The following is an 18,901-nucleotide window of genomic DNA, read 5'->3' as shown; positions in this document are numbered from 1 at the left end:
GAAGAGCATATATTTAAAAACCAGTTATTATTAATAGTGCTCTTGCAGCTTCTGGGAACAAGTGATCACTCCACATCATCACTAAACGCAAGTCATTCATGATGTGGTTTACATCTACGTCACATTGAAAGGATGTTGTACTGGTCTTTTGTATTGGTCTTGCATTTTCTTGGTTTCAAAGAATCCTGTTCTAGAAGCACACTTGCATTTTAAGTGAGGCACTCTACAATGTCTATAATCAGCAGAAATTCAGAACAACTCCAGTAACACATTATGCAACACTCATCAGAATGACATTGCTAATAGTATTTCACCCACAGAATCACAGAATTGTAGGGGTTGGAAGGGACCTCTAGGGATCACCTAGTCCAACTCCATATAAAGGTATGACACTAACTTCTTTCTCAATTCCATTAAATATATCTATATTCCATTCACAACAGTGAATTTCAACTCCAAGCCAATGATAAGCAACTGAGAGGTAAGTATTCATAATGTTGTGCTTCAATTGCATTTCAGATAGTAAATAAAAAATGTTAATTTGAGCAGTTTCCTGTACATCTGATGCTTTTTATTTCCAGGCACTGATATCATTGACTGATTCTAAAGACATTTTGTATGTTTAAAATTAGCCATTCTTCTACCTGAGATAGCTTCCTTACTTAATTGAAAAAAAAAAAAAAGGAGAGTTCCAGCTCCTTCATGTGACACCAGAACGTCAAAACTAGTTGGAGCAAAACTACATTTTATTAATAAATGTGCCAAAGCTATCTTAAAAGTGCAACTACAGAAGTAATCTAAAATTTATTTAAAAGTTAAACTGAAACATCTGAAGAACATGACTGAGTAAAAGAGGAATCCTTTTGTAATTTCCTTATTCTTCAAACCATCTCACAATTCTTCAGGAAAAAAACAAAAAACACTTATGAAGTAACATGCCTATATCACTGCAGACTTTGCATTATGTTGTGCATAACAAAATAAATTAACTTAAAACAATTGCTCAGTGCAGTCATGGAATACATAGATTTTCTATTTGCAAAGAACAGAAAAATACAGACTAGCCTGTTAGCTTCAAAATATTTCACATGAATTTCTATATCATCCTAATTTTGCAAAGGAAGAACCTACTAAAGATCACCATTTAAATTGGTTGCAAAATCAGAAAGCCTCAAGCCACATTAGCTCTATAGAGCAATCTCTGTGTATTCATATAGAAAACAAATATTTCACAAATGAAAAAAACAACCAAAAAACAATCCCTCCAAAATACACCTGCACAACACATAATTCACCCAAGTGGAATGGTGTTCACAAATGCCTGCAACTGCATCCATTATTCTCTACCAAGATAGCCAAAAATCTTCCTCGCTTGGCACAGTTCCCTCTCACACCCCAAAAACAAACCAGAAAACAAACCCCAAAACTCCCACTTTTAACCCATATTAATGCATGTGCACAACCTGATCCAGAGCTCCCTTAAAGTGATCTTTTCACTCAGCCAGGTGCCTCTAGGACTGGTCCTCATCCTCACCATCCCCCTTTCAACCAGTGCAAATACAGTGACCATGCTGTTTTGATAAAAAGAATGGATTCCATCCATAATTCTAAGTAAAGAATTAAGCAGTAATTAGAACTACTTACCTGAAAGGTCTGTATACAAAAATCCTAATCAGAAAGAATAGCACATTAACAATTTCAACAAAAATATAAGCTATAAGCATATCCATAAAACCTAGGAAACTTCATACTTCTCTTCTTGATGCTGCTCCTCCTGGTCACTCAGCTCATCGTCATCTACCATATGTCCAAATGGTTCAGAAGAAATTGATACCATATTAGACAGTATAACTCTGCTATCACTGCTTCCTGTAAGGATCAGCTGGTCATGAGAATGATTGTATCTGACATTCCAGACCCTAAAAAGAAAAATCAGAAAGAACAAGAAGCCATGTTTGTCAGGTTGTGAATGCATCCGTGTTGCTCAAAAAGACTGATTTAAAAAAAAAAAAATCATCTTTGATTTGAATGTGGTGAGTACACAGAAGTGAAATGACTCATTCCAAAGAGTATTTTTGTTTTCATTTAGTTTTTAAACTTCTACACCATTAGTTTTCCATGGAGTATCTTCAAAATTCAAGAACTAAATTTTTTAGGAAAAAAAAACCCACCACCATTCAATAATAATAATTCCCTTAAGGTATATGTAAGATCATTGCATAATACATCAGGAAAAATTATGTTATAAAAATGTGAAATTTCAGAAAGCAAAATACAGATTACCTGAGATTTTTTGTCTAACATTTTCACAATAAAATTTAAAATAAACCTTAAAACATAAGAAGGATAATATTTATCTTCAATTTTGATATTTTGTATAACAAATTCATACTAGATGTTTTATGGTTCTTGTTTCATTATTTTCCTTCTAATCTTCCAGGGGAAAAAAAAAACACAAATACTGCTTCTGTTAATTCTCACCTTCATTCTCCCCAAAGTAGCTTCAGGGTTCCGATCTATTTCGCAAGAATTACTCTAACTCACGTGTTACAGATTCAAACTGTTCACCTCTTAACAAGAGCCTGTGAATGTCAGACAAGATTCTCTCTTTGCTCCAGCTACAGGCTAAAGTGGCGTACAGAAGTTCTAAATATAATTTCAGAAAAAATGACTGACTTGCTCTGGCTTATGGGATGCAAAGAGCATGAAAAAAGTGAGGCTGACATTTCTACCACTCCACACTGGAAGGATAGATGGCAGCTGCAGCAACCAAAAGAGCTCAGATGCTTTTCTGCATGTCAGGTGCAGCAGATCAGGCTGAAGTTGGGCAGGAACAGCAGCATCCCATCTGGACCCTACAAGTCAACCACTAAGCTGTGCTTTTCGAAAGGTGTACTCAATCTCCCCAATGTTAACAACAGTCTAATCAGGAAAAAGCTAAAAAAATTTGCCTAAACTTCTAATTTACAATCACACAAGAAACATTTACATGTTAAAACCGTTCCTCTGTGCAGAAAAATGATATCCACAATAGCACAAACATAGTTTGCATTGTTCCTAAACAGTAAAATAATTAGTAGAATAAATTATATAAGCTATCCACCCACAACACAGCATGTAGATAATTTGTTCTACCAGTGGGAATGCTCCTCTAGTGTCTTCACTGGTTCAGTGACATTTCTTGTGTCCCAGAATTTCACCTTGCAGTCATCTCCACAGCTAGCCAGGTAGTACTGTTTATTGGGATTAAAGTCGAGGTCTCGTACCAGCTGTCCATGTGCATTTTCTATGCAATATATCTGCCTGTAAAACACATTAAAAAATTTAACGGTCTATAAAAAGCTAACTGCATTCCACTGACAAGAATCTGTTTCCCTGGAAACTTGCATAATGCCCTTAACACCCACAGACTTCAAGTTCTCATTGCTAGTGCACAGTCTGGGGAAATCCCAGCTGTTACCTGCAGTGACTTGTGTAGCTTTCTCAGCATGCTGTGAAGCCTTCCTCTTTACTCATTTGTACTGGGATCTTCTGGAGCTAAAAATAAATATTAGATCCAGATGATTCCAGCACAGCTCTCTAGCAGCCATACGAAATATCTGTGATTAAACCACAGTATGTTCACATTACAGCTGATCCATCCTTAAGTTGTTATACCACCTTTATGATATCTAGCCTTCAGAATCACAGAATCATCTAGGTTAGAAGAGACCTTCAAGATCATCAAGTTCAACCATCAGTGTGATCTATTAAGTCCCATCACTAAACCATTCCCCTTAGTGCCACATCTATGCATGTCTTAAGTACTTCCAGGGGCCTCACTCTGCCACTTCTCTAGGCAGTACACTCCAATGCTTCACCACAACGCAAAGAAATCTTTCCTATTATCCAATCTAAACCTCCCCTGCTGCAACTTGAGATGGTTTCTCAAATCATCACTTAGCCCCCGAGCAAAGAAAACAACACCTTTCCTGCTGCAGCCTCCTCTCAGGTAGTTGCAAAGAGCGCTATCTCCCCTCAGCCTCCACTTCAAGACTAAACCATTCCAACTCCCTCAGCCACTCCTTGCAGGTCTTGTTTTCTAGTCCCTTCACCACCTTTGTTTTTTTCTGCACAAGCTTGAGCAACTCAATACCCCTGAAGCGACAAGCCCAAAACTGAACACAGTTCTTTAAGTGTTATCTAATCAGTGCTGCATACAAGCACATGACAACCCCATCCCTAATGCAGCTGGCCTCATGGTTTCTGATGCAGGCAGGAAGTCAGTGGCCTCTTTGGACACCTAGCAACATCACTGGTTCATGTCTAGACAATATCCCCAGGTCCTTTTCTGCTGGGAAACTTTCCAGTCACTCTTCCATGAGTTGTACCACTGCACAGAGTTGTTATGAATCAAATGAAGCATTTTGCATTAGCCCTGTTGAATGTCATGCAACTGGACTTGGCCCATCAATCCAGCCTATCCAGATCCCTCTGCAAAACTTTCCCACTCTCAAGAAGATCCAGAAGAAACTCAAAGTATATCACACCTACAGTAATTCTTCTCCTGACAATTATTGCAGTCACCTGGGATAGATGATATCACCTAGATAACCAACTTCAAAACTCTGCTTAAATTTTGAGAGATTAACGATATTACTCAGATGTGCCTTTCTACCAGCTACTCTGGGGTCTGAATTATACATTTCCTTTTCATTTCTTAAAACTTCCTTAGAGATTTTTTACTTCAAATATAAAACATTTCCCTTCATTAACACTTTTCACTTTGTTGACTGCACTGTTCATGGCTATGCGTGTGAAGGTTTAAAAAGAAATGCCATTCTCTGACTTCGCTACGTTCACTTGTGCTTATCATGAAAGCCTGTATCCTTACTTAAATGTGAGTCTGACCACTTGGATCAAACCCTTTCTTTTCCAAATCCTAATATTCTTTTTCACTATCATCTTAACTACAGCTACACAGCACATATTCACTTCCCCACTTACACCATAGATCAGTAGGTGTCACACAAACATTTTCTCCAGCTAGCCATACTCTTCTCTCATATTATTTTTCTTCCATAATTTTTAGAATTCATTCATGAACTCTGAATTTCTACGATATAATTCTCTCTAAAGATTCATTCTTTTGCCTGGTTAAACATACCAACTTCCTAGTCTAGTCCAGTCCAACAGTCTTCTTGCCAACCCCTTGTTTTTTCCTTTCCTTCCTTCCTACATTCAATACCACTCATTCTCTCTTACAGCTATCTTAACCACTCTCACAGAAGTAGCTATTTGAGATACTTTAGAAGCTCCTTTCCCCTCTTTGCTGGTATAGCAGCTTTCTGACCTTGATTTTTTGGTGTCTTATACTGCCATAGTTGATATATCTTTGACTTCAAACTCCAGCTTTTAGTCAAGATAGTTCTCATCAAATATTCACATAATTCTAGTCATATTACAGCACGATTGGAGATGAGGATCTTGTGTGTATTTTTTCAAGTACACTGCAAACAGCCCTTCAGCATAGCCTAGTTCCCTTAAATTTGTTCAAGGACAATGAGCTTCTATTAAAGCAACTAGAATTCCGGGGTTTGCTTTTGTTAACAGAACTATCTTTTCATTGTAGACCTTGTTAATATCTGGACTACCAAGTCACTCAGAATAGCATTTCATATTATATGAATTCTCTAAAAATATGGAACATGAAGCAGACTTCACAACGTTTAACACTACCTAATTAGATATGCAGGGTTTAATCTTAGTGTCCTGTATGCTCTACATTAAAACAACCGAACCACCTCACCTTTCTCCTTAGACTTTATTTCTCATCTATGCTTCATTTTACCAAGTCTTCATAGATCAGAAGACACAAACATATCAAGCTATATCTTTATATATCCTTGCACAGGACAGAGAATGGAACTTTCAAATACAAGAAGAGGGATATAAAAAGAGACTTCTAATGATTATATTTCTATTTTTAGCTTTTGTTTTCTAAATTAAACAAATCTGTAAGGCAGAAACATACAAAGCTGGCAAATGCAGGAAGTTATTGCACTACCCCTGTGCTAGCAGGAACCACAGAACTAAATTTAAAGTCATCCCCCTGTAAGGCAACAGAAGTTATTAGAAGACATCAGTCTTCTCAGTTTAGTGATAAATTACTATGTGCTAGGGGATAAAGCGCATCTTAAAAAACCTTGCACAGGCTTTAGTTGTCATGACAACAGATGTGCACAACATCACTCCTTTACTTATAAAAATTACAACTCAGTAGGGAAGAAAACACCTTATCAGGTAGATTCAAGCCCTTAATTTATACCAATACGATTTTAATAGATTTGTTTCACATGTCTAGTACACTACAGTCTTCAATATAGTATATTATTGTTAAAATCAGAAAAATTAGGAGTGAAATCACCCTGTGAACTACCTTCAGAGATTAAAGTTGGCTTAACATAGTATGTTGTAAAGACAATTCATAGCACACTCAGGACTGATGTTGCATCCTGATTTTCAGGTTGATTCACTGAACACCTTCATTCAGGTAATGCATATGTATTTTTTGCATATGTATTTATGTCAGTTTTGGGCCCCTCACTACAAGAGGCCCTGGAGTGTGTTCAGAGAAGGGCAACAAAACTGGTGAGGGGTCTGGAGCACAAGTCTTATGAGGAGCAGCTGAGGGAGCTGGGATTGTTTAGTCTGGAGAAGAGGAGGCTCAGAGGAGACCTTATTGCACTCTGCCACTTCCTGAAGGGGGGTTGTGGTGAGGAGGGGGTGGGCCTCTTCTCCCTGATAGATAATGACAGGACGAGAGGGAATGACCAGAAGTTGCGCCGGGGAAGATTTAGATTAGACCTGAGGAAACATTTTTTCTCTGAAAGAGTGGTCAGGCACTGGAATGGCCTGCCTAGGGAGGTAGTTGAGGCACCATCCCTAGCGCTGTTCAAGAAGCGTTTAGATGAGGTGCTAAGGGATTTGATTTAGTAGTTCAGTGGGTAGGGATGGTGATAGGAAGATGGTTGGACTAGATATTGTAGGTCCTTTCCAACCTAATGAACCTGTGAACCTATGTATGGAACAAATGATCTCAGGATTAGTACACAGTTAAGTAAATGCAATACACAAGTTGGTATTGGAGCTGAGGGAAAAAACAAAACCCTTTACTAAACTGTGAATACACCAGCTATGCAATCCCAAATACTTCATCTATGATTTATAGTTTTGCTGCATTTTTAATCTTTAGAAAACATAAGGAGCAAAAAAAAAATCCATCTACTGAGAATATTTTTGACTGCAATTATTCTTTACCTCATACTTCGTGTATCCCATCCCCGAACAGTGGTATCATTGGCTGTTGCAATCTGTGTACAATTGTGGTGTGGACTCCATCTTCCCGAAGTAAATCTTAATTGTCCTTTCCCTTCTAAGGCTACAGAACTAGAGAGCTAACACAAAAAAAAGAAATGAACAATGTTTCTAAATGTAAAGTTAAATTAGTCCCACTAAGGACAAAATACAGCAGAACAGCATAATGTTTCAGGCATAACAGAATTTCAAAATCCTATTATAGAAGTGGTGAAAATTAGGAAGATAGAACTGATTGTGTCTCAAAATAATGTTTACAAAGGCTTACACAGTGTAATGTATTCAGAAATATTAAAAGTACTAAAAAGCTTCTTGATAACCTAAACTAAGTTTCAGATCTGGATGTGTTGAGACTTTGTATAGACAGCATGGACATACTGCAGTCATTTGTAGCTGTCTTAAATGAGCAAATAAGTAAATGCTTTCACTTTCATAATCAGCTATGAAAGACTCATGAAACGTTTGTTTTTCCACGTCAAGATGCCACATTTTATCTGCAGGAAAAGAATCAGTGTCAAAAGCTCCTGAATAAATGTACAGCAACATTAGAAAAAATCAAGACCCACGTCTTCATGTCACTACATACATGTCTATTAAAATAATAGAAGGCACTAGATCACAAATCTACAATCTGTATGAACTGAAGGTTCCAATTCCAAGTAAGGCTTGCATGCCATGAACAGACAGCTGTACATCTCCATAGTTAATAAAAGAAGGTATAAAATAATCAGCTTCATCTTTGAAGTAGTAAAGCAAGTTGTCCTCCTTCTGATTTCATGTAAACATGAGGAAAAAATCCAAGATGCAGTCACTGCAAATTAGCTGTATTTCTAGTAATGAACTGAAGCTGATTGTCTCATATCTGAAAGGGCAGAGGGAGGGGTAGAAAAGCAAAATGATGGCATTTTAATCTGATTAAAGCTTATACAAATTTAAAGAGCCTGAGCAGTCACCTTGCATATGGTATTCATATTTAGAAGTGTTTCATTGAGAGGGATTCCACACAAGCAGATTGAAGTATTGGATCTCTACCCTGGTACTAACACAAAATTTTTTGATGTTCAGGCAACAGAAAGCATGTAGAACTAAGGACAATGAAGAAATGAGAGGGAAACTTCCGTATATAAAGGATCCTTGTTTAACACAAGGAATCCTGGAAGAATCCTTATGAAAAATCTAAAATGAGCTTCAAAATAAGCCATCCCACTTCATTAATGGCAGAAAAGTTGACTGATTATGGAAGAAAAACATCACAGGCATATTTTTTTTTAGACACCACAAATCTTGCATGATTTCTTCTGTTTAGGAGAAGACAATATACAGCTTCAACACAATATTTCAAAAACACAAAAGTGATTTATGGTAAGTAAGGAGGAAGTGAGTAAGACTGCTGTCTATTTTCAGGCAAAAGAATTAGTTTTTTCAAATAAAAAATATACAGACTTAAGAAAAAAATCTGGACAAAAAACTAGAAGAACGTAAATCCAACTATACACTGATAACCATTTTAACAAAGTCTGAAGTTCTTAAGTGGATCATCGAGTAAAGACACTAGTAGCTGCAAAAGGGAAGTATGATAAAGTATCAGAATTAAAGAAGAACAATGATTTGAAATAAAAAAGAACAAGTTCTGAAAAAGAATAATCAATGCCATATGAACAAAACTGCACATTTTTATCCTCAGTGAATGAAGGGCTTTTACAAAATGAATTAATCTGAAAAATGGAAATATCTGTCCTAGCCTTGAAGAAACTACTTCAGTGTACTCAAATGAAATAATCAGTATATTACTGAAACACCAATAAGGGCTAAGACATGTCATCTTTTGAATTTTGATCTCATAAGAACTGATTTGGACACAAAAAGATAGTTTGCCTTAAAAATAGAAGTATTAACCTTTAGGCAGGTATCAAAATTGTCTAGAAAAAATCATAAACAGCATAGATACAACAAACTAACTGCTCATTCAGCCTTCCACCAAATGAGACAAATTATTACTAACATTTTAACCTATATATACCTGAAATTCAGATATAATTGTTTTAAAAAATGAGTTAATCAATTTGAACAGACAGAAAACTCAAAACAGTGCAAAGTAAGTGGGGGAATTTAAGTGACATCTATGTCTAAGGGTTTAAAATATAAAACAGTGCTGTGAGATATCAATCAACGTTGGTTTATCTATTATCAAGTGAATTAGAAAAATCTTTGAATCTCTTGATCATCAATATAAGTATGAAAGGGCAACTCTAGTAAAAAGGAAATAATTAACCATTAGCAACAGATAAAAATTCAGTTACCTCTTCTTAATAGCTATCAAGTCAATTGATACTGCATTCATTCCCCACAACACGCGTTGAAGACAGTATACTTTTGAAGAGTCATTATGGAATAGGTAGTTAAAAGATGAGCAAATTTGAGGCTGGTGAGTACTGAGAATATACTGGAATGCAGTACAAACATTTCTTAAAGAAAACAAACATACGTAATAAAATTCTTACCACAGCTTTGGCTGAACTTTCCTGCAAATCCCACAGTAATATGTTGTTATCAGCCAGAGAAATGATCTTTCTACCATCTCCCATTGGTTCCCACATTACACTGTAGAATAAAAAATACAAACAAACATTAGAAGCAATGAGATACGAACTGGAAGGACATTTTAATTTTGTGAACCTGATCTATTTCAAGACCTAAATTATTTTTACTATGTTTCCTTCAGCTGAAATTGGTCCATATTTTAACTACAAAATCAGCATTTTATATATCGCATATATAAATATAAATATAAATATATATAAATATAAAAATATTTATAAATATAAAGAAAATATCAATAAATTGAATATAAATATATATCGCATATATATATATATAAAAAACTCCTGCAGTGTCATTTACTTAAACTTCATGATACAAAAAAAGTTTTATTATGGAATTTATCTCAACTCTAGTAAACACCCTTCTGTTTTCATTTATTTATTTATTTTGAGTGCCCTTCGACATCTAGTCAAAATTTGTCTGGAAAAGGGAATGCCATCCAGACTGCCTTAGACAAGCCTAACTATAAGTTGAGTTTTTTGAAATCCATACTTCATTTGTTATCCATCCCGTATACTGAATCACGAAACGTGTTTTTGTCATTGTAGCACAAATCATTCTGCATACATACAGAGAACAAAATAAAGGGTTGGACATGCTCTTACTACAAGTAATTTAGCTTGAAACCATGAAGTGCACCAAAGATCCTAAACCTTACAGCTCTCACACAAACCTCTTACATTTCAAGGTTGTCATCACAGTTCCAACACACATTTTACCTGCGATTCTCCATTTTTGTGCTACACATGAAGGAATAGAAGAAATATCAGTTCTCTATTTCTAGCTATGAGAAACAGCACGCTCTGCCAGTGGGTACAGGAAGCACAGCTAAGTGCATACACAAAAACCCTTAATATTTTGCTTGAGATAACAGGAACGTTAAAAGGATAACTCTTGTCCTATCTCCACAATGCATCTAAAGATAGAGATCATAACTGATATAAATAGAGAATATTGATAGATAAACTTTCCCCAATCTTCTAATAATTTAAGGCTTTGGTCTAACAGTGTTTGAAATGCTGTTCTCATCTTCAGTGCATATGTAAAGAAAAACTCTCAAGCTGCAAGAGATAGCACAGAACATCAGACAAATTTTCTTGTGTAACTTCTTACGTGAATCAGGTCAGTCTTTCTGCCTGGAACCACGACCCTCATCCTTATTATGTTGTCAATCCACACAAGTTAACTACATACACAAGATCATTTGAAAAGAGTTCTGTTGTATTAGAACAAAATCTCTTCATTTATCACATTAAGCTACCATCATGCTTTTAGATATATTTTAACAAACATACGGAACTGGAGTAATTCTATGATTTGTTTTAATTTAGGCTGTTTTTACCTTCATTATTCACTGGACGTCTTATGTTGGAGGGGATCTTAAAGATCACCTAGTTCCAGTGCCCCTGCCATGGGCAGAGCTGCCATCCACCAGGTCAGGCTGCTTGGGATCCCATCTAACCTGGCCTTTGAATGCCTACAGGGATGGGATAATCCACAAACTCCCCGGGCAACCTGTTCTAGTGCCTCACCACCCTCTGAGTAAAAAACTTCTTCCTAATATCTAATCTAAACCTCCCCTCTTTTAGTGCAAAGACATTCTGTCTTGTCCTATCACTATCAGACTGTGTAAAAGTTAGTCCTGCTCCTGCTTGTACGCTGTCTTCAAGTATTGGAAGGTCACAGGGAGGTAGGTCTCTCTCAAGACCTATCTTCTCCAAGCTACACACATCCAACTCCCTCAGTCTTTTTTCAGAGAAGAGTTGTTCCAGCCCGATGATCATTCTTCAAGGCCCTCCACCAAATCTGTTCCAACAGCTCCACAGGTCTCCTGTGCTGAGGATCCCAGGCTTGGACACAGTAGAGGCCTCACAAAGGCAGAGTAGAGGGGAGCAGTCCCCTCCCCTTTCCTTGTTGGTAACCCTCTTTTGATGCAGTGCAGGATACTGACGGCCTTCCACACTGTGAGAGCACTACTTGGCTCACGCCCAAATTGTCAGTCTTCTTTTTAAAAGTGTTCCTTGTTAAAAGATGCATTTTACAACTTAGAAAGATTTACAAGCAACTGAAAACCGTGTTGTAATTGAACTGCTGTAATTTCAAGTTCAACCATCATTTTGCTCATAATAGACTAATTGTCACAACCGTGTATATTTCAGAATTCCATACAGTTCTGCTGTCCTTCAAGGAGATGAAAACACTTTATGAGCACCTAATCGGATAAAATATCAGTACACTAGGATCTTCACCTGATTGCACATCTGAGCCTTCCCCTTTTCCAAAGAAAAGTCAGTTTTGGGATCATAAATTTTAAAAGATATCAGAATCATCACTATCTAATGGTTAATAAATCTTCACAATTCTAATAATATTTTTCCTTTAACTTGTGTGTTGCTGAAAGTATCATAACACCAAATGCTAGTGTATGTAGATATTCAATTATACACAATAAATTAGATTTCACCAGTTAACTCAAAGAGTTCTTCCAGCCAGAGATCAATATTCCTGATGCCTGTTGGTATATTTGCCCCTTTCCTACACTGGCCACTCAAGTTTTCAGTCATAAAAGCTATATTGAAAGCAGTTTCTTTGATGTTTTCAAAGGTGGGAAGGAATTTCACATCTGAGTATCACTGCGCTTCAAGGTAAAGCATTTTTATAGCTGAACAGTGTGCTAATTACAGCCAATTATAATCCAGCTGACATTCCTTAGAATGAAAAGGTCTCTGAACAAACATTCTGTCCTTGTAAGATGCCCATTCTGCTCTTATTTATCAGCTATGATAGTTCATTGTTTTAAGAGTGTGGTGCAGTGATCATTCATATTTTATAATTTAAGTGATCATTCAAATGACTCTTCATTCAGCTGTAACATACATTAATAACTGAATATTAAACACATGAAATAACAAGGAAAAGGGGAAAATACTGTGAGTGGAAAAGAACAACTTGCTTTCAAAATAATGTATACATTCTAGACTTCTATTTTTAATTTTTGACATGTTGAAAGCGGTGGCAATTTTTAAAAAGGAAAACAGATAAACCAGTTAATACCATTTTCCTTAGTGTAACAACAGTTGCTGGTGCCTACAGTTTTCAAAAGTGGACAATATACTTGTCAAAAACCATAGCTGCCACTCAGAAACCGAGTGCCAAGTTCACCACAGCTCTTTAGAGACTCTATAAGCAGCAGACAAGGAATCATGAGTTTTCTTTTACCTTGTTTCATTATCATCTGACTCATTATGCTACAGATTAGCTTTTAGCTAGCAGTTTTTGGTTTAAATACACTTAAATATTAAATCCTATAGAGAACATTTTCCTAATGCAGGAAAAAGATTTGTGCATTTGAGTGAAAATAAAACATACAATACAGTTCTTTTATGCTAAAAAGATAGTTAGCACCCATCTCTTATTAAAACAATGAGCTTTCACAAATGAACAGCTCAAAGTTATCCACCATAGTTTAAAGAAGAAAAGCAACACGCAAACACTTTCTTCCGTCAGTGTGAACTGAAGTCAACCATATTATCTTGGACAAAAAAAGCTTTAACTGTTGCTTAAAAGTAGCTACAGGATGACAGCGATTTGTTCTTATAACAAGAAAAATTTTGTTCAGTTGAAAATTCTCATGCACTGCAAAGCAGAATATAGACCCAAATATTCTATTACTCAGCAGAACATCTTGCAGCCTCAATGCAGTCCATCACAAAAATACAAATATCCTTCATTTTTCACAGTACAATAACTCAAATTTAAGACTATCTGGTGACTAGGATGTTTTTCTAAGACTAAGGATCAGAGTACAGCTTGGGATCCACCATTCTTACACCTTACTCAAGTGCTCTACAGAGTGGTCACATTTTTCTATTTAAATAGTTCTGGCTGGTTCTTGGTTCTGTTGACATCCATGCTGTTAGAACCAAATGTTCAGCGAATACAAGCTATGCTTTGTCTCAAAATTCTCATTCAGCAAGGTGTTCAAGCACTCAAAATACAACAAAACAAAAACCACCACTACCTAAAACAAACTTGAAAGTTAAGATGCATGAATTTAGGTACCTTTTCTGGTTAAGACACTGCTAACAAAAGTGAATAAGTTAAAGGTTCATTTGGACTAGACCCCAAAATACACCCACCTCATACTTCATTCTGGTTCCAAAAATGTTGACATTTGGAACGACATAACTGTTTCACAAATGAACGCAAGAGTATTCTGATGACACAGGAAAAGTACAGACAGTAAACTGTTCCTAATTTTTTCCCTTAAGTCATCAAATCATTACATTGATGACCCCAGAAGACTTTTTAAAAATGAAATGGAGAATGAAAAATAATAAAGGGTCGGCCTCAGTGTCCATATTTATCTCACTGCATCTCCATCCACTGCAGCTGTGCTATTAGACAAGCTTAGAGCAAGAAAAAGAATTGGCTAGGATCTCCTCAGTAAGAGTCACAATTTCAGCACTAAGTAGATACTTTTAAAAAATGTAAGTATAAAGACAGATTGTGAACTTCTGGAATTCAGACTAACAGGAAGTGAATCAGTTTCATGAAATCAAGATGTAGGAACAGGTTGTTTTTATTTATTTATTTTAAAGATAAACAGTATTAATTTTCTACTGAACTATTTGTGATTGGAAATGAAAATCAAAAAACGAACACCGTTATAACTGATTAGCAATCTCAAGTTTCCATCTGGACTATGTGTGCATTATAATATAATTTAGTAAATTTTAATATTAGTAAAGCTTAAAAGAGCAATGAAAAACTGAGTAAACTGATTATAGAGATTATACATATGAACTAAACTGATTAAAGCTGTCACTTTAACATTTCAAGCCATGCACAACTACAGATATGAATAAACATCTCCAGTCAGTAGCTTGACTGGCCTACCTATGTCCTGCATACACTGGTAGAAATAAAACACAATCAGCCTATGCAATGAAAATTTATGAAATATTCAACAGCAAGACCTGTTCTCAGCAGAAAGGAAGCTGTGACTAAGAGTTTTCAGACTAAAGACATAAGGCAGGCATGCTCTACTGCATCCATTTTTCATCAATAAAATACACAAGGACAGTTCTTGGGGAGTTTGGTAAGAGCTCTTACTGAAGAGCTTACAGCTCTTCAAATTGCAGAACTTGAGAGATTTAACCTGAGAGATTTTCAGTGCTGAGAACAGCTAAATAAAAAATACTTAATAAAAAGTGTCATCTTTCGGTTGGATAAAGTCTCAAGTAATTCAGCAGGCAAAATAGAGAAAGTGACAGCATGCAAAAACTGAAATGGAAAAACTATTTTCAAAGTTAAAAAGGAAAAGTGAAATAGAAAAATCATTGTTATAGAATAACAACATTTCTATATTACTTTTCATATCATGACTTACAAATCTATGGTAAATAACCTACAAAGACTTCAGCAAAACTAAGTTCATTTACATCATGTGAAATCTACTGAATTAATCACAAGAGGCCAAAAATATTAACTGAATACATCTCATAAGCTCTACATGATGTAGTTCATGAACTTACTGATTTCCTGTGCGCTACCAGACCTTTTCTGGTATAGTAACATATCAAGTAGCAAAATCAAGTTTTTACTTCAAAAGAAATCATGACTACATTTATTACACACCTTCGCTGTTAAGCAACACTTAAAATACTACCAAAAAAAATCCTTCTAGAAGAAGCATTACTTCCAAGTTTCAGTTATTCAGATACAGATCACTGAATTGTTTCAGATATTTTTTTGTAATGAAATAAATAGTAAGGTAGAATTTTAATATATAGATCCTGATCACTAACAAAGTGGTACACTGTAGAAGAGTTAATGTTACCAACAACATGACAGCAAATGCAAGTGTTATCTGAAGATAGCTAAAAGCATTAAAGTTACTAAAACCACCAATTTCACTTTCCTTTGTACATATTTCTGATTTTCGTACTTGGGTTTTTTTTTCCTCCTCCAAAAGAAAATAAGCGAAGCACTTCTGAATCTCACTTCTTGATCATACTCATTTGTCTTCAGGGCATCAAACACAAATATGCTAAACTTGCATCAGGTGATGGTGCTCATTAATGAGCGATAAAATTGGAGCTGTAACATTCTGCATGCAATGTCTTAAACTCCCACTCAAGCTGAAAAGACTGCCACAGCAAATTTGTACTTTTAAAATAAACCGGCGTTAATGAGCCTGCTCTGTACTGCACAATCACATTTAAAGAAAAGATGGTACTTGTCCATATTTTACTGGGAGACTTAACAAAAGTTGTGAGAATGCTCACTTGTAGCTTTCTCTTCTGTGAATTCAAAAATTTAATGTTTCAATGACAGACGTCTCCAAGTTCCTGAAACAGAGACTTCGTAGGAGAAAATTTCTTATCTTTTATATATGATAATACTTGCAAGTCTATATTTAGGATTTCTTGAGTGAGGCACAAAGAAAAAACCTCAGCTTCGGTATGTAAGGAAGCTTAATGAGGATAGTGGCTTTACCCACGTTACATACGTATAATACATTATATATATTTGCAAATTATGTATTTTCCTAATGTATTCCCACCCCTTTCCAATTTTCTATAGCAACTGATAGCTGTTTGCTACTTCAGAACTGAATTTTTCATTCCTCCTCATTCAGGCATCCCATGATTACATGATTAAGCTTTCACTTTTTTTATTTATGTAATCTGTTTATTTCCACTTTATGACTGTATCTATGATGTCCATATGATGATCTGGCACTGTACAATACCATCCAGGTACATAACCTAGTAAGAAAAGCACTCAGTCACATATACATACGTACTGTTTGAAAGAGTGGAGATACATACATTAAATTTCAACTATATACACTGAAATTCTGGAATATTAAAGTGACATATAAATAAGTGAAATAGAAATAAGACAGATCTACAGAGATTAACAATTAAGTCAATATAAAATGAAAATCAAAAACAAAATACTGAAGAAATGTAATGGAGATATGCCTTGAAGAAAATCTACATAGATAACGTGTAGTATATATTTGCAAGCATTAGTACTGAACAAAAACAATCATAGGACAGGACACTAGACTGTTTATGAACTTACTACCAACACTACAGCAAATTTCTAGTCTTTAAAGAAATCCGCATCATGACATAAAGAGCAACGTGCCCCCCCAACCTTCCCTGATGAAACATCTCAACATCAGAAATACATATAAGAAAATGCAAAAGAAAACTTTTAAGGGGCAAAACGTGAAGATAAAAAACAAAAAACCCTCAGTGTTTCCAACTACATTGGAAACTATCAATTCTTTAACAATAAGAACAGAATTGCTTAATAATATCAAAGAGTTAGAAAGAGAAGTACTCATTAAAATGAGCAGCAAGGCATTAAAGCTCCTATCATGAAAAAAATAAGACTAGTTATACTGAGATTTTAGAATAAAATAGCCTTAACAACATACATCTGAATACCCTGTGACCAACCTTTTCTGAAGAACCTAAGAAATATTACCTTCTATTTACTGCTTTTTTTTGTTGTTGTTGAAATTTAAGATTCTATTTGTATATTGGAACTGAAAAGTCAGTAAAATGTACACCATGATTAAAAAATAAACCGATTTAGCTATCATTTCTAAATTCTACACTTTTTCTTACAGGATAGTTCATGAAAATTTCACATACCTAGATTCTGAAAAGGAACAGAGACTGATTTTAACTACCATTCCCTTTTGATACAATTTAAAATTACTGCTACAAGAATATATTTAAGTATACTAAGATTAGGATACACACCTCACACATCAGGTGTCTGAATCAGACACAAGAAACAACTTATTTAAGACGCAGTCATTATTTAAGAACAGTCCCAACATTGACACTGCTACGTTATTCCAGTCTGCTTAAAACTCTCCTAAAATTTGAAATGGGACTGTGCAACTTGCACAATCATCCTTTCCTCCATTCTTTCACAGATGGACAGGAATTCCCAAGACCAATACAGACCACATTCTCACGTCAACTTCTCTTGCCAGTGGAAGATGGGCTCTTAGTCCCATAAACACACAAAACAATACTGCAGTTGGTGAAATATGAACCAAGTGCATTAGTGTACTTCTTCAGGAAGCAGCTAGAACACATCACATACCTACACAAAGCAAAGGTCTTGTTATATCCAATGGATATTTCAAAGAATGGAAAGGGAAACAAACCTCTGTAATTCTCTCCCCAGTACTGCAGCTCTCCTTGTATTTTAGGCCACAGAAAAGAGTAGTTAAACAAGAAACAATACAATGCATTCTTATCTCTAGTGAATTAGAGTTATGCCAAACCGGTCCCCATTTCACAGTACTTGCTCACCTGACACAACGTCCAATTTATATTCTATAAAAACAATGAAGTGCTAAGTGCTATACCTTTGTGCAACAAAGATTTTAGATGAGGGCAGGTGGGGAGAAGGACATTAAATCAGTATAGGCTGTTACTTCATATGTGTTTGCAAGACAATAATAACTTTTTTTTTATCTATGAAATACCTGGGACAAAAATCCAATTCGTACTTTGAAGAAAAAAGACAATAGTTTTAAAATGTACAGTATAGCTTCTGCAATATAAATCTGCACAAAACTAACAGCACAGGTCTCTCCTGTAGTCTTTTTCTAGGACTATAAAATATGCAGAATCCTACCAGGCCATATTGCCATGGGCTGTGTTGTCAAGGTGACAGAGTAGCTCCAGGGTTTGAGTGTTGCTTGATGAATCATCAGGGGATTCATGACTGCCTGATTCCAATTCCTTCGGCATCCTCCAAACAGCAGCACATGTCATGACTTTACTGTCTGAAGCTAAGCAACAGAGAATAATGTCAACAGATCATCGTATGGGAGACATTTTGTATACAGCGCATCGACATTTACGCAAATCTATAGGCAACACACATCTGCTGTTTAAAA

General features: G+C 35.7%; 1 protein-coding gene across 1 annotated transcript in view; it reads right to left on the bottom strand.

Annotated features, from left to right (window-relative positions):
• The window catches only part of EIPR1 (EARP complex and GARP complex interacting protein 1), a 59,803-nt gene that overhangs the window by 7,020 nt on the left and 33,882 nt on the right, over window positions 1–18,901 (bottom strand). Inside the window, exons 4-8 of the mRNA XM_065730750.1 lie at window positions 18,637–18,793; window positions 9,858–9,957; window positions 7,300–7,436; window positions 3,136–3,303; window positions 1,752–1,919 (exon numbers count right to left, since the gene is read on the bottom strand). Of these exons, the coding sequence (XP_065586822.1) occupies window positions 1,752–1,919; window positions 3,136–3,303; window positions 7,300–7,436; window positions 9,858–9,957; window positions 18,637–18,793 (730 nt within the window). The remainder of the gene's footprint in view (window positions 1–1,751; window positions 1,920–3,135; window positions 3,304–7,299; window positions 7,437–9,857; window positions 9,958–18,636; window positions 18,794–18,901) is intronic.

The sequence above is a fragment of the Cyrtonyx montezumae genome, unplaced genomic scaffold (genome assembly GCF_038088225.1).
Source record: "Cyrtonyx montezumae isolate F1298 unplaced genomic scaffold, pur_monq_1.0 scaffold_13, whole genome shotgun sequence".
NCBI lineage: Eukaryota > Metazoa > Chordata > Aves > Galliformes > Odontophoridae > Cyrtonyx > Cyrtonyx montezumae.
Note: the sequence above shows the minus strand (reverse complement) of the source record. Positions and strands in the feature narration are given on the sequence as shown.